At 40.8% G+C, this 12,968-nt stretch overlaps 1 protein-coding gene, 1 long non-coding RNA gene and 1 pseudogene across 3 annotated transcripts; 2 read left to right on the plus strand and 1 right to left on the minus strand.

The window, feature by feature from the left end:
- The window catches only part of LOC114438004 (tumor necrosis factor receptor superfamily member 14-like), a 111,314-nt pseudogene that overhangs the window by 30,696 nt on the left and 67,650 nt on the right, over window positions 1-12,968 (plus strand).
- On the plus strand, window positions 1,640-7,281 carry LOC114438002 (tumor necrosis factor receptor superfamily member 14-like). Of its 2 annotated transcripts, none has more exons than XM_028409009.1 (6): window positions 1,640-1,818; window positions 5,003-5,139; window positions 5,899-6,024; window positions 6,193-6,348; window positions 6,699-6,786; window positions 6,880-7,281. In XM_028409009.1, exons 2-6 carry the CDS (start codon window positions 5,058-5,060, stop codon window positions 7,034-7,036), a joined length of 609 nt encoding a protein of 202 aa, XP_028264810.1. In that variant the 5' UTR covers window positions 1,640-1,818; window positions 5,003-5,057; the 3' UTR covers window positions 7,037-7,281. The 2 variants fall into 2 exon arrangements, with proteins under 2 accessions (XP_028264810.1, XP_028264809.1); XM_028409008.1 differs by lacking the exon at window positions 1,640-1,818 and adding an exon at window positions 5,660-5,753 and having other exon boundaries at window positions 5,008-5,139.
- LOC114438006 (uncharacterized) lies at window positions 5,862-8,847 on the minus strand. The gene is made up of 4 exons (XR_003670952.1): window positions 8,745-8,847; window positions 8,330-8,622; window positions 7,772-7,913; window positions 5,862-6,504 (listed from the first exon to the last, which is right to left on the minus strand). It is a non-coding gene; the product is annotated as an uncharacterized LOC114438006 (long non-coding RNA).

Genomic DNA, 12,968 nt, shown 5'->3' on the forward strand with positions numbered 1-12,968 from the left:
GTGTAATAAACTGTATCATTGCTTGTAGCTGCAGGTTGTAGGAGGTAGAATTCCTTTAGACTTGAGCAGTCATTGGTTTTTTTTTTCTTTATCTGTGAATTTAGGACAATAAAACTGTAGCTAACATTAAAATCACATGTACCTGGCTTTTCTCAGGGTGGGGAGGTATAAAATGTTATGTCTGGATTTCCCCTGGGACATGACTTAAGCTTATTATAAAAGAAAAAATGTAGTCCCTTTTGTTCTGTTTTACTTTTACACTCATTACAAAAAAACTATGCAAAACAAACGTCTGATTTATTTCTCCCATGACAGGTCTGACTACTTCAAACATCTCAGTCTCAGAGTCAGTGATCACAGACCTGTCTGTACATGTCACAGTGATGGAAGCGTCATAATCCTAGTCTAATCCAGGATAACCCAGCGAAACGTCTTCAAGAAAACTCTAAAAGTCCAGATGCCTTGCTTCAATCTTCTCTACCTATTATGACCTGGATGACTGAGAATCTTCATCAACAATAGTACCTTAGTCATAGTTTCTTGAAATAGGAACACGTGTTGTCTGATAACACAGCTGTGCCAGTTTAACCTCATTGTAACGGTTATCTGGTTTTTAGCAGCAGCAGTTTAAGCAGATAAGAAGCCTGGTGCACTCTGGGTGTTTTACTGCTTCCTACTTTAAAAGAACCACAATGCATTTACTCCTAATAAAGATACACATAGGACAAACTGTGTGCTGATGATGATGACAACTTTTATTACCACCTATTCTAAATGAACTTTACCACAGCACACATCACTGATAAACTAAAAGTTACATTCAATAACGTTTCCTTTGACTTGACTTTGCTTTCAGCGATGCAACCAAAAATCAACTGTTCCAGAGTTAAGTCAATAGGAGAGCCATGCACCGAATGCTTTTCTCACTCCAGTGGAATCGCGCTGCATATAGGTCAGGATAACATTGGACTCATATGTTCAAATGCTTTCAGTAAGCAACATAAAGGTTGTAATGTGTAACACTTTGGTCAACTAGTGATTTTGAAACCTGTGTGATGGTCCAGGCTGTGGGCCAGTGAATGAGAGTATGTATGGATGTATGGATGATAAATATGGATGAAAAATAATCATTCCCACTTTTTACCCTGTATTTTACTCATAAACCAGCTGACAGTGAGCAGTATTCTTACTTTAGCCTGTCATTGTTGGACGGACTTACGAGCCAGAGCAGCGCATCATGGATGGACATTATAAAAACACAGCGCGCAGCATCAGACTCTCAGTCCAGCATCAGACTCTCAGTCCAGCATCAGACTACAGTCCTCTGTCTCTCTGCCTGCAGCTCTGCTCTCTGTCCGGTTTGGCCCCAAAATTTCCGTGTTGTTTAATAATCTTAACGGTATGACCTCTCACTCCTTCGATCATTCCCGCTGCTATACACAAACACACAGTGACGCACGCTATCAGGACAGAGTGAGACCTCCCTCCTTCTCTCCCTCTCGTTCCGTTTGGAGACCCAGAGGTGAGCTGTCCCCCGCGCCCCTCCCCCTCCCCTCCTCTCACAGCTTCTGTACGGCAGCTTCTCAGCTGCAGGGGCGTCTGCAGCTGCAGGGGGCGCTAATTTGCCAATTCTCCACACAGTGATGTATAATATACATAGAAAACCACCACGCAGATGATTTTTTTCTGCTTGCCACTGAGTGCGGCTTCCTTCTGTAAGAACATAGCTACATGATCATTTTACATGAAGTTCACATTTCCGATGTTCCATTAAGTTCTTTCAGTTTTGTAACATTGTGGAGTCTGGCACGGATCACGGTAAGTGTCATAACTTTGAACAAAACCTTTGATATATCTACCAACAGTATGTGTATTATAGATTATATTCATTCCAGGTCTATTGCATTGTGTTGTGTAGTTTAAGATGTCGGTGAACGTTTCAATGATCCATCAAGAGCACAAAGTGCGCAGCAGGACGACTGTATTCATCAGAGACAGAACGCAGCAGCGTCCGTGTTTCACAGTCAGAGCTTAAAGTGCGCCGTACAGTGTCCCGACACATTCGATCGATCAGTCAAGGAATAAACGATTCAATAGTCACATGGTAATGTTAAGTAATTTGTTATTAGGAATAATAAAAAGGCAGATTATGAACAGATTCAATTTGTGGCTACAGCACAACTTTTGAAAAGAAATGTCACTGTGTGTGTGTGTTTGATTCCATGTTACATTCTTAATGAATATTGGTTGCTATGATTCAACCAGTTATATTGTAAGGTATGTTTCTGTATGGTGTTTCAAATTGTGTCAGATAAGAATAAACTGATAATACTGTAAGTCACTGTAGTCAGAGCTCCATGTTTTTCCCCGTGACTTCTCTTTATGTGCTGCAGCCAAAGTCTGTCAGTGATGGACTTTGAACAGTTACTGAGCTGTATAAATACCACAGTTTAAGGATTGACCTCTGTTTAGTTCAAACTTACGGAGCCCTCTGGTGGTCAAAAAATAAATAAGTTGTGACCACGAATTATGTGTAAAATGCACACAAATACTAATTCGTGGCCATGATGGGAGTGGGCTGCTCCTCATTGGCTCTACCTTTGATCCTAGAGAAGATGCGCTCGATTTGCTTACCCAGTTGTCCAGGAATGATATCAATAGTATTATTTAGTATTTCATGCACACATTATACCTATTTCATGGCTACAATTTATTATTGTTTTTGAATAAGTCACTGGAGGTGCTCCGCGAGGCCGGTTCTAGGCAGGGGCAAGAGGGGGCAGTGCGCCCTCAAATCAAATTTTTAGAAGTTGAGAAAGCACATATTAATATACTCACAAAATTAATATATTACGTATTGACAAAAATCATCGGTAGCGGAAAAATCTGACAAGGAAGGGGCACTTTTTATTAGCGTTCCCTCGTGTCTGTCCGTGTGTATTCACAGGCTGCAGCGCACACACAAACCCTGAGCCCTGAGTAAACATCCGATCAGCGTCCGTATGCAAATGAGTCAACGCGTAGTCTAACGGTGTAGTGACAGGTTTCAGTGGTTACGGAGAGGAAAGACATTGAAGAAGCTGCACACACGCATCTCGGGGAGTGTGAATACTCCGTGCCGAAACTTTGTTCTTGTTCTTGCCACCTCGGGAGCGAGGAGAAAGTTCTTTGTTCTCGTGGAGCATGCTCCCAGCTCTACAACAAGCACAGAGACGTGTCCATGTCCGCTGAATGTGACAGACTGAAGACAAATGAACGCTGTCTGACAGAGCCCTACTAAAGCCCCGCCTCAGACTGCAGTTCTGTTCTGTTTCAGATCACCACTGCAGTTTCTACAAAGCCAGCTTACTTAATTTCCACTCCAGCTCTAGCAGGACACAGACACTGCACTGTTTTTGCAAAGGGGAATAGGAGACTGTGGTTGTAAAGTGGACAGGAGTCGTAGCGTATAAGGTGTGCAAAATCCGGCCGTCAGATTTAATATGGCCCGCGGCTTCTGTCTTAAAATGTGTCAAACCAACAGGTAGTTCTTATTTTTTTAACTCATTGTGTGACGTTTACGGGATGTTCTGAGCAGACTACGGTCAGCTCGCTGGCTGCGTTGCCACGGTGCGTCACAGCGCTGCAGGGCTCACAGCAGAGAGCTGTGAAGCTGCACAACACCGGTTCAACACTTCGACACAATTCACCACGAGACTAAACATGCTTATGTACACAACGTGCTATCAGAGACAGTCGGCGTTGTATGAGTGAAGTCCTCTACCTTCTTACTGGCAGCACTCGCTGCAGCGCCACCATTAGTCCTCTTGCCCAGTCCTCTGGTGCCATCTCTGCTATCAGTTTATTTATGTGTTTCTGTCTACATGGTTAAAATTCACTGCAGCTGTCTGCAGCGGCCTGATGCGCATACACACACGCAAACGTGTGCGCACACAAACACACATGCAGACACATGTGCACACAGACAGGTGAGCCCACTCCCAGCAGCAGGTAGAGTGCGTGTTGTTTTGCTCTGTTGCTCATGACGTGCTAGTTGGTTTGACTTAACTCCATAGACTATGCTCAGATAAGCCATGGTAATAGGCCTACCACTACTCATATTAATAATATTAATATCATTAATAATAACAATAATAATAATAATGTTGATGATTGGGGGCCTTTCCAGTGTTAAATGTTCTTTAGAAATTAAAGTTTATTGATCTTTAAAAGGGTGTACTTGCATTATGTCATTATTATATTAGTTGAACATGGTCTCACAACGACAATATTTTCACTTGTCGCAATAATTTCTCTTGGCAATTAATCACCGAGCAAAATCTGCTGTGCTTTATATATTTTAGTGTTACTTTTATTCATAAGACTACATTTTAGTTTTGTAAACTTAAACTTACTTTAGATTAAATGTTTTTGAGAATGAGACCATCCAGATAAATGTTATGTTGTTAATTAATAAAATCTGGATTAAGGATATTTTACTTTACTTGTTTTCCCCTGAGGGATCCCACCTTATAGTGGTCAGGGGGATTGCGTGCCTCAGTGCTATACCAGCAGAAGCTTAGTCTTCAGGTGGGACTCACAAGTTGGACAGGTCTGAAGATAAAGGCCTGACAAAGTGCAATCCACTTCTCCAGGCTGGCTTTGGACACAGCTAACAACCGAATACAGCAAGGAACATACTGTCACTATAAGACCAGAAGAAAAAAATGTTTTAACATGAAGTGTACACGTCCCTCATACATGCCTGTCTAGAACCGGCCCTGGTGCTCCGTACAAACTAGATGTATTCTTCTTAATGTTCTTTTGCAGTATTAAAGAGTTTTTGTCATTAATTAGATAGCTTCTTCTGTCACAGTCTGCTGCTCTTTATAGCTGCTTTCTTTCTGCTTCCTGGTGTTAAAACTCACCTCAGTCTAAATGTCAGTGAACTGATGTCTTCAGTGCTCATAGTGCTATGAAATGATTTTAAAATATGTAATAATTGTTTTTTTTCTGCTTCCAGATGATGATCAGCTGTTTCAGATGATAGAACTCACCTCCTCTCAGGTCTCAGTGACATGGTGCATTCAGTTCATGAAAACTTTCAACCTGCTCTATACGATGACTTCGAGAAGAAATCCTTGGACAGCTGCTTTGTTGGTAAAAAAAAAAATAATAATCATCATGGCCTAAGATTTATGCCAGAGCTGACATTGAAAAAGAAACAAACTCTTTTATTATTCCCCACAACCCTTGTTGAAAAATGTTTGTGTTTTGTTTTAAAGAAACTTGATATACTTTTGGTGCAGGTGGAATCAACTAAGAATAATCATAAACATGAAGACTAAACTTATTGTATTGTGAATATCTGTGTTGGAAAAGTGTGGGTATAGGTGATGTGAAGATGGATTCACAAAAAGTTCTGGTTAGACTTTTTGTGTTCTTTGGTAAGACTAAAGCTTGGTTTGATTGGATCTAGTCCAAGCGATCCAACTGATGGGAAAGCCCCAAGGTTTTTTTAAGCTTTCTCTTTCACTTTCTCAGTTGGCTTCTTGTCCCACTGGTTAAGCTGTGATTTATTGGAATGATTCCTGCATGTGTGGAGCACCTGATAGTGTGACAGTGGTTTGGGTCTACAGTGTTAACTTCAGCTGTATAAAGTCAGTTTTCTTCTTCACAGATGATCATAATGAAAGCTCTCAGCAGTCTCAGCCTCACATGTCATTTTGCTGAGTATCAGATAGGAAGTGAATGTTGTCCCCTGTGTTCTGCTGGTAAGATCTGTCTCAGAGTTACAGTCTTATTTGCTGGTTAGTTAAAAAAACAATTATTTCACAACTTGGCTCCATGTGTTAGAAGAAGTATTAAAAACATAATACAGCTTGAAATGTTATTAACTTTTATTCTTCCTCTCTACAGGATTTCGTGTTAAAATAGACTGCACTGAGTTCAGAACTACTTCCTGTCTTCCCTGTATAAAAGGGACCTACATGGATAATCCTACAGGACGCAAGGAGTGTTCTTCCTGTACAAACTGTGATGCAGGTAAATTATTACTACAGGTAAAATATAATTATTATTAACAGAAAAATCTGTCTAATCCCAGATTTAATGTGGATAAATAGTATATGTAACCCTTTTAAATTGGAAAAAAACAATGGATTTCTAATCTCTGGACATTACACATTGTATGTGTGTGTTTTGGTTTAACAGGTTCTGGTCTTAAGGTAAAGAGATCATGTAGAGTAACATCAGATGCTGTTTGTAAACCGATGGAGGGATTCTACTGCACTGACTATAAAGGGGACAAATGTGAAGCTGCACAGAGACACACAAGCTGTAAACCCGGACAGTACATCCAAGTGAAAGGTGGGTATAAATGATCTTCTGGCTTCCAGTCCTCTCTTGTCTCCCTCTGCCTCTGCTCATATATTCAGCAGTAGCCTGGTTCTGTTCCAGGTTTCTTCCTGTTGGAAGCTGTTCCTCACCTCCATGTGCTGCTCTGAGTGTTTTAGCTTCTGACATCTGTAGAGAATTTTAAGTTTTGGTTATTTCCATTACATGAATACAATTGAATCAAGTGAGAACAACTTTTAGTTAAATTATTTACAATCTGCTCATTAAAGCTGCATTCAGTAACCTGACAGGAAAACAAAGAAGAGCAGCTGGTGAGCTCCTTTAAACATGGAGGGTGTGTGTGTGTGTGTGTGTGTGTGCAGGAACAGCCTATAGAGACACAGAGTGCTCTGACTGCAGTGATGGAACATTTTCAAATGGGACATTAACATCTTGTCAGCCACACAGACAGTAAGTGAAGCTTCATATCGCACACACACACACACACACACACACACATCTGACTTTGAATGTTCCTGTAAACATGTTTCTCTCTTCTTCCAGGTGTGAAGCAGAAAAGCTGCAGCTGATCAAAGCAGGAACTCCTTCAGATGATGCTCAATGTGGAGAAACAACAAAAACAAATGTGTCAGTGATTCTGGGAGTCATCATCACTGTGCTGTTTTTTTTATGTGCGGGTTTATTTGTTGCATTTATATAAAAAAATATTCTGAAATGACAGAACATCAGCTGTGAGGTTCCTTATCTGCCCATCTGATGCAATTCTAAAGGTGTCAGCAGACATGTATGATACAAATAAAATGTACATGTTCCAAGTCTTGGAGGCCATCAGCTGCTTTAAATGCTTTAAATGCTGTATAGTGTGCTCTCTGTGCTGTATAGTGTGCTCTCTGTGCTCCCACTTTGTTTTATATTAAAGTGTATTTTTCCACTTTTTGTATTTAACATGAATGTGGCTCTGTAGTCTATGCTGACTTGCACCTCTGTTGGAGCAGATATTCAGGGAAACAAAGAGTTGTGTTAAATATTAGAGACGACCGCTAAAAACTTACTCCAACTTTGCATTTATCAAAACTAGGATTAAAGGTCGGGTAGGAGATTTCATTCTGATGCACCTTTTGTTAAATTAGTGTAACTTCTCTTTACAATCCGATAGCAACAGATTAGTTCAGTTTCAGTTTCGCTTTAAAATGAAGAATATGAATCATCTGTGGAAGCTATAAAACACTAAAAACATCAGCCAATCCTCTGGGTGGACCCTGCGCAGAGTATTGGTTGTCACTCTCTCTCTCGCACCAGAGAGGTACATGCATGATGGCCGAAGTCACAGACTGGTTGAGAGGCGTGGCTTCGGGGTGAGCTCGAGAGAACGGGCATGTGTTTGCTTTCAAAATCTGGCTGACTCTCACTGAGTTTTCACATTCTCCTACCTTACCTTTAAGAATCTATGTGTGGATTTATCCCACTGGATTTGTTTTCTGTGGATGCTGCTTTTTTACATGCTGAGTCATCCATCGTCTGAACCCACTTTGTCCTGCAGTACAGTCTTCCTGGGGGCTGGATCCTATCCCAGCTATCTATGGGCGAGAGGCAGGGACAGGTCGTCAGTCCATCACAGGGCTAACACAGACAAACAACCATTCACACTCACATCTGTGGGCGATTTAGAGCCACCAATTAACCTAACAAGCACGTCTTTAAAATGTGTGAGGACCCACAGAAACCCCATGCAGGCACAGGGAGAATGTTTGTGTATAAAAGCCCCAGCTGGAACCAGGAGCCGTGCTGTGAGGTGTGCTGTTGGGCCGGTGGTTTCTTCCTGTCCAGCGTGTCATAAATCACAGTCCAAACATCCATATGATTAATAAGTGCATTTTTATTCTGACACCGTCATATCCACTCAGATATTTGATCGTTGATCCACATATAATTAACGAGAACCACTGGTTAACTCACATGCTGAAATAAAATCAAATTTATCATGACACACTACCTGACGGTCAAAAAGCTGTGTGCTTCCTCCGGCCAACAACCCTGCAGCGATTACTTCCTGCACACCTTATACCTTCACAGCACCACATGCTCCACCTTCTGGTCAAACAGCAAATTGACACATTTTAACCCAGACAGAGGTCAACCACAGTGGCTCCAACACTGTGTGTAGCGGTCCCCTTGGACTTGAAGAACGAGACGCAGCCTCGACGGGTGTATGGAGTTTATTGGCGTGGCTCCGTGAAAGTACTACAGCCGCCATTAGCACTAACAGCATCATAAGCACCGTGAAAACTGCAGAAATAAAACAAACTATGCTACAGTTTCACACAAATACAAAATAAACAACACAATACACACAGATACGCCAAACTCCCGTTGTACATAGACATAAACAATCAAATGTTTAAAGTTACCTCATCCCGCTTCCAAAGGGCGCTAGCTTAAACAAGAACTCTACGTCAGAATTCAGATTGCTCGTCCTTTTCCTCTGCTCAAAGCTTTCCTACCACAGAGCAATGTTTAGGAAACAGATAAAGATGAGAACAAGGTAAATCAAATATTTTCTCCTGACTGTATGTGAATATGTAAAGTTAAACAATTAACATCCGCTGTCTCCGCGTGTCTTACCGTGCAGGAGAAACCATAAAAATGCAATGGGGAAAGGGAAACAAACGCTATTTATAATGAGAACTCCGCCACAAGGTGGCACTGTATCCCCATGATACTACAATTATTTTACTGACCAAAATACAGACTGTTTACGGTCATTTACACTGTGTGTTTTACTTCCTTGTGTTTGCTCCTTTGAGATTGGTTGCCCTGTCCTAATGCGTCTGTGTCTTGATATCCTCTTGTATTTAAGTCCTGTGTTTCCCTTTGTCTTCAGTCCGTCAGGACTGGATTTTGGTTTTTCTTATTAAAAACTCACCTTCAGTTCATCTCAGCCTGCCTTTGTGCCCTTAACAACCTAAAACCTAACAACAAGCTTGATGCTGCCAAATCTGCCCACATCAGAGCCACTGGGACAAACTAAAGGAACTTTTGAAGTGCTCGTTGAAATGTTTGGATTGTAAGCCTGTGCAAATGTGAATTTAAGGAAATAATTTTTCTTGTTTTAAAAGAGTACAAGAAGGTTTGGAAAGGTTTTGGATGACCATCATCAGTTGGTAGAAGCTCAGTCCAAGTTGCCCTCACTGGGCATGCCTATGCCAGTTGCTATTAATCAATTACAGGACCCTATAGGTTTCTGTTAAGCATCAGGTTTTAATAAACATAAATTAAATCTTTTAATATGAATGAATTCTGATGTAACGTAAATGTTCTCACAACAAAGTGTTAAACTCAGTGTTGGTTTGCATTAAAGACTGCATAGTTAAACCCAAAGTCTGTGTGTGTTATAAAGCAGTGGTCCCCAACCACCGGGCCGGGGACCGGTACCGGTCCGTGGGTCATTTGGTACCGGGCCGCACAGAAAGACTGAGCAAAACATATATTTTTCATTATCTGAGTCTGAAAGCTGTTTCATTTATAAATCGATCAGATTCATCCGCCTGTGCCTTTAAGCACCTGCCCAGACGCTGGTCTCGGTCACGGGATACGGCCCCAAAATTAAGCCCACAAGCAGCAAACATGAATAAAAAACAAACGTCTTTGGAGAGCTTCTTCGGAAAGGGGAAAAGGCCTAACGAGGAGACAGAAGAAGAGGAGCCTACCCCTTCAAAGAAAAAGAAACCCGCATTTAAAAGACTATATCAGGAGTCCTATTTAAAATACGGATTTATTGCAACAGGTGATTCTCACACAAGTCCGCTCTGAGTGATTTGTGGCGACAGACTCGCAAATGAGGCAACGAAGCCTTCAAAACTGCGAGACCGAGCACCCTGCATTAAAAGACAAGCCATGGAAGAAAACATGAACAAGAACGACTGAAGCAATTAATGACGGCCAAAACAAAATTACGGAGTGGACTGGACATAAGAAACACACTTCGGGTGTCATGTCTCCCATTATCCCCAGATAGGACCCCCTCATTGCTGAGAAAGCTCAAAGGCTCCCACTAATTAAGCATAAGAGTAAGTTGTCTCTTTATGCACTTTTTTTTCTGTGCCGGTCCGTGAAAGTATTGTTTTACATGATACCGGTCCGTGGTGCAAAAAAGGTTGGGGACCGCTGTTATAAAGTATCACCTGACCAGATACCTGCTAGATGCCCACTTCATGATCCTCCAAAGAAACAGGAACAACTACCAAAGCCACGAGTCTGAGCACGATCTGTGTTCACCCTCATTTTAGTGTTAGTGTTGTTAGTAGCAACATGCTAAGATAAGAGTTTACAGTGCAGTGGCCATGTGTGCACTTTTAACGTAAATGCACCAGATGGCGCTAAACTCAACCAAAATACATGACTGGATTGTTCCACTCCATGACAGGCACTGTTTGATGTATAATAAAGGAGCACTTTCACTTTTTAACTCATTTATTCTGAAATATGATGTATAATATAGAGTTATTGTGTAAATAATGAATCCTTAAACACACTGTAGTGTGTTATTGTAATGTTTTATACCAGGGGTCGGCAACCCAAAATGTTGAAATATTGGACCAAAAAAACAAATATGTCTGGAGCCGCAAACGATTAAAAGCATTATATTAGCCTTTTAATGAAGGCAACACATGCTGTATGTATCTATATTAGCTATATTAGGCTACTATCAAAATGACTACGTTGGCTACAAATACATAATGAGCCTTGATGATTAAATGTTTATTTTCCCTGCAGCGCATCCTGTAGGGAATGACGCACCACGTGACTTAACTCCATTACAATATTAATGAATTATGTTTAATTGCTTTGAGGAAATTAAAGAAATGCAATGAAGAAATCCGATTTTTGATGTCATATTTATTTTGAGGATTCGAAAAAACGACAACAAAATGGAACGTGCATAACGTGCCCCTTATCTGGGCAACAAACAGAGTGCAATAAAACGCAGCCTGCATTTATAAAAATAAAACAGCAGCCTTTTGAAAAGGTAAAGTATATAAAATCAAGTTAATACAGTTTAAGTTTGATTTCTGTGCAAATACCAAGCAAGTCAGTGCAAGGGTGAAACGAAGCAGCATCCTCTTCTCTTTTGGCAGCTATCCTCGGACCTGAGCAACAAAACACAATAATATCCCTAAGTGTCATTCCACATATATACTGACGAAAATCAGAAATCACTTTATAAAAACAGCCACTTTGTTACTAAATGTGTCTATGACAGGATTGTGTTCTTACCCGTTTAATGTGACGTCTGTTTTCAATCAATAGTCAGCTTCTCAACATCGGGCATGTAAGATGTAACTTTAATCTTGACGCAGGACTGCAATTCCTCCAGAAGTAATGCAATCTCACTCCCAACTGGGTACTCGGCTGCAAATGTAACATGCCTTCTCTGGAAATGTCTTTCCACATTACTCTTTTTGTTATTTGACAACTTCCCGCTACAGAGCAAACATTCAGGCGAGCCTGATTCGGTCCAGGAAACGTTGAATCCTCTGTTCTCCTCAGTTATTTTTCTCTTTTTCCCTTTGGGATCCATGGGCCATCACACAGCCGCCGGTTTGTTTACAACAGCCACCTGGCATCCCGGCCTGCCGATAGAAACGTGTGTCGCAGGCTATGACGCAAATCTTCGTTGACAGAAATGTTGACATTTAATATTTATTATAAACATTTTTACAGCATTGGAAAACGTTAAGAATGTTTGTCCTCCTACAGAAAAAACAAAAAATATATTTCCCTCCCCCATCTTTTTCCATTTTCAAACATTTTTGAAAAAGCTCCAGGAAGCCGTAGGGCAGCGCTAAAGAGCCGCATGCGGCTCTAGAGCCGCGGGTTGCCGACCCCTGTTTTATACGGTAGCTCAGCAGGACTGAACTTGTTGCACATTCCAACAGCGACTGCAGCTTGTTACAGACAGGTTTGTTTACAGCAACAGGTCAAGCTGAAGCTTGCAGGCACGACTACATGGGTTAATATTCCTCCACAATGATGTGAGAGACTGATGAAGACATGCAGGAAACCATGACTTCAAGTTACTGCTGCTGTGGATCTACAAGCTGCTGAATCATGAAGAGTGGAACTTATGCATTTGCCTGATAAAGACCCACTATGATCAGATGGTTTTTAGATATGCTTCATCAAAATCTTGAATATAATCAAATAAACAATAATTCAGTGTAAAATATTAATGATACATTTAAGTAAAATACAAATAATGTCAATCATATAATATTACAGAAATAATGGCTTCAAGTGAACACATTCAAACTATAAAAACACTAAACACAAACAAGACCCCAAAATGCTGTTACACTATTTCTATGCCTGTGTGTCAGTCATGGCTGGAGGACTGAGGATTTCAGGTTGTCTATTTATTTGTCCATGTGTCCAGAATATCTTCAGATTCGGTTCAAACCTTCTCTTGGACTCAAGGATGAAGTGAATAGAATTTGAAGGTCAAAGATCAAAAGTCACTGTAATAATACAGACCATCGTTTTTGACCATAATTAAAGAATCCATACAGTGAATATGTCAAAACTCCACACAAGTTAAACCAAATGCTCGAGTGATGCTATTTAAATCATTTTAT

The sequence above is a fragment of the Parambassis ranga genome, chromosome 7 (assembly GCF_900634625.1).
Source record: "Parambassis ranga chromosome 7, fParRan2.1, whole genome shotgun sequence".
NCBI classification, from domain to species: domain Eukaryota; kingdom Metazoa; phylum Chordata; class Actinopteri; family Ambassidae; genus Parambassis; species Parambassis ranga.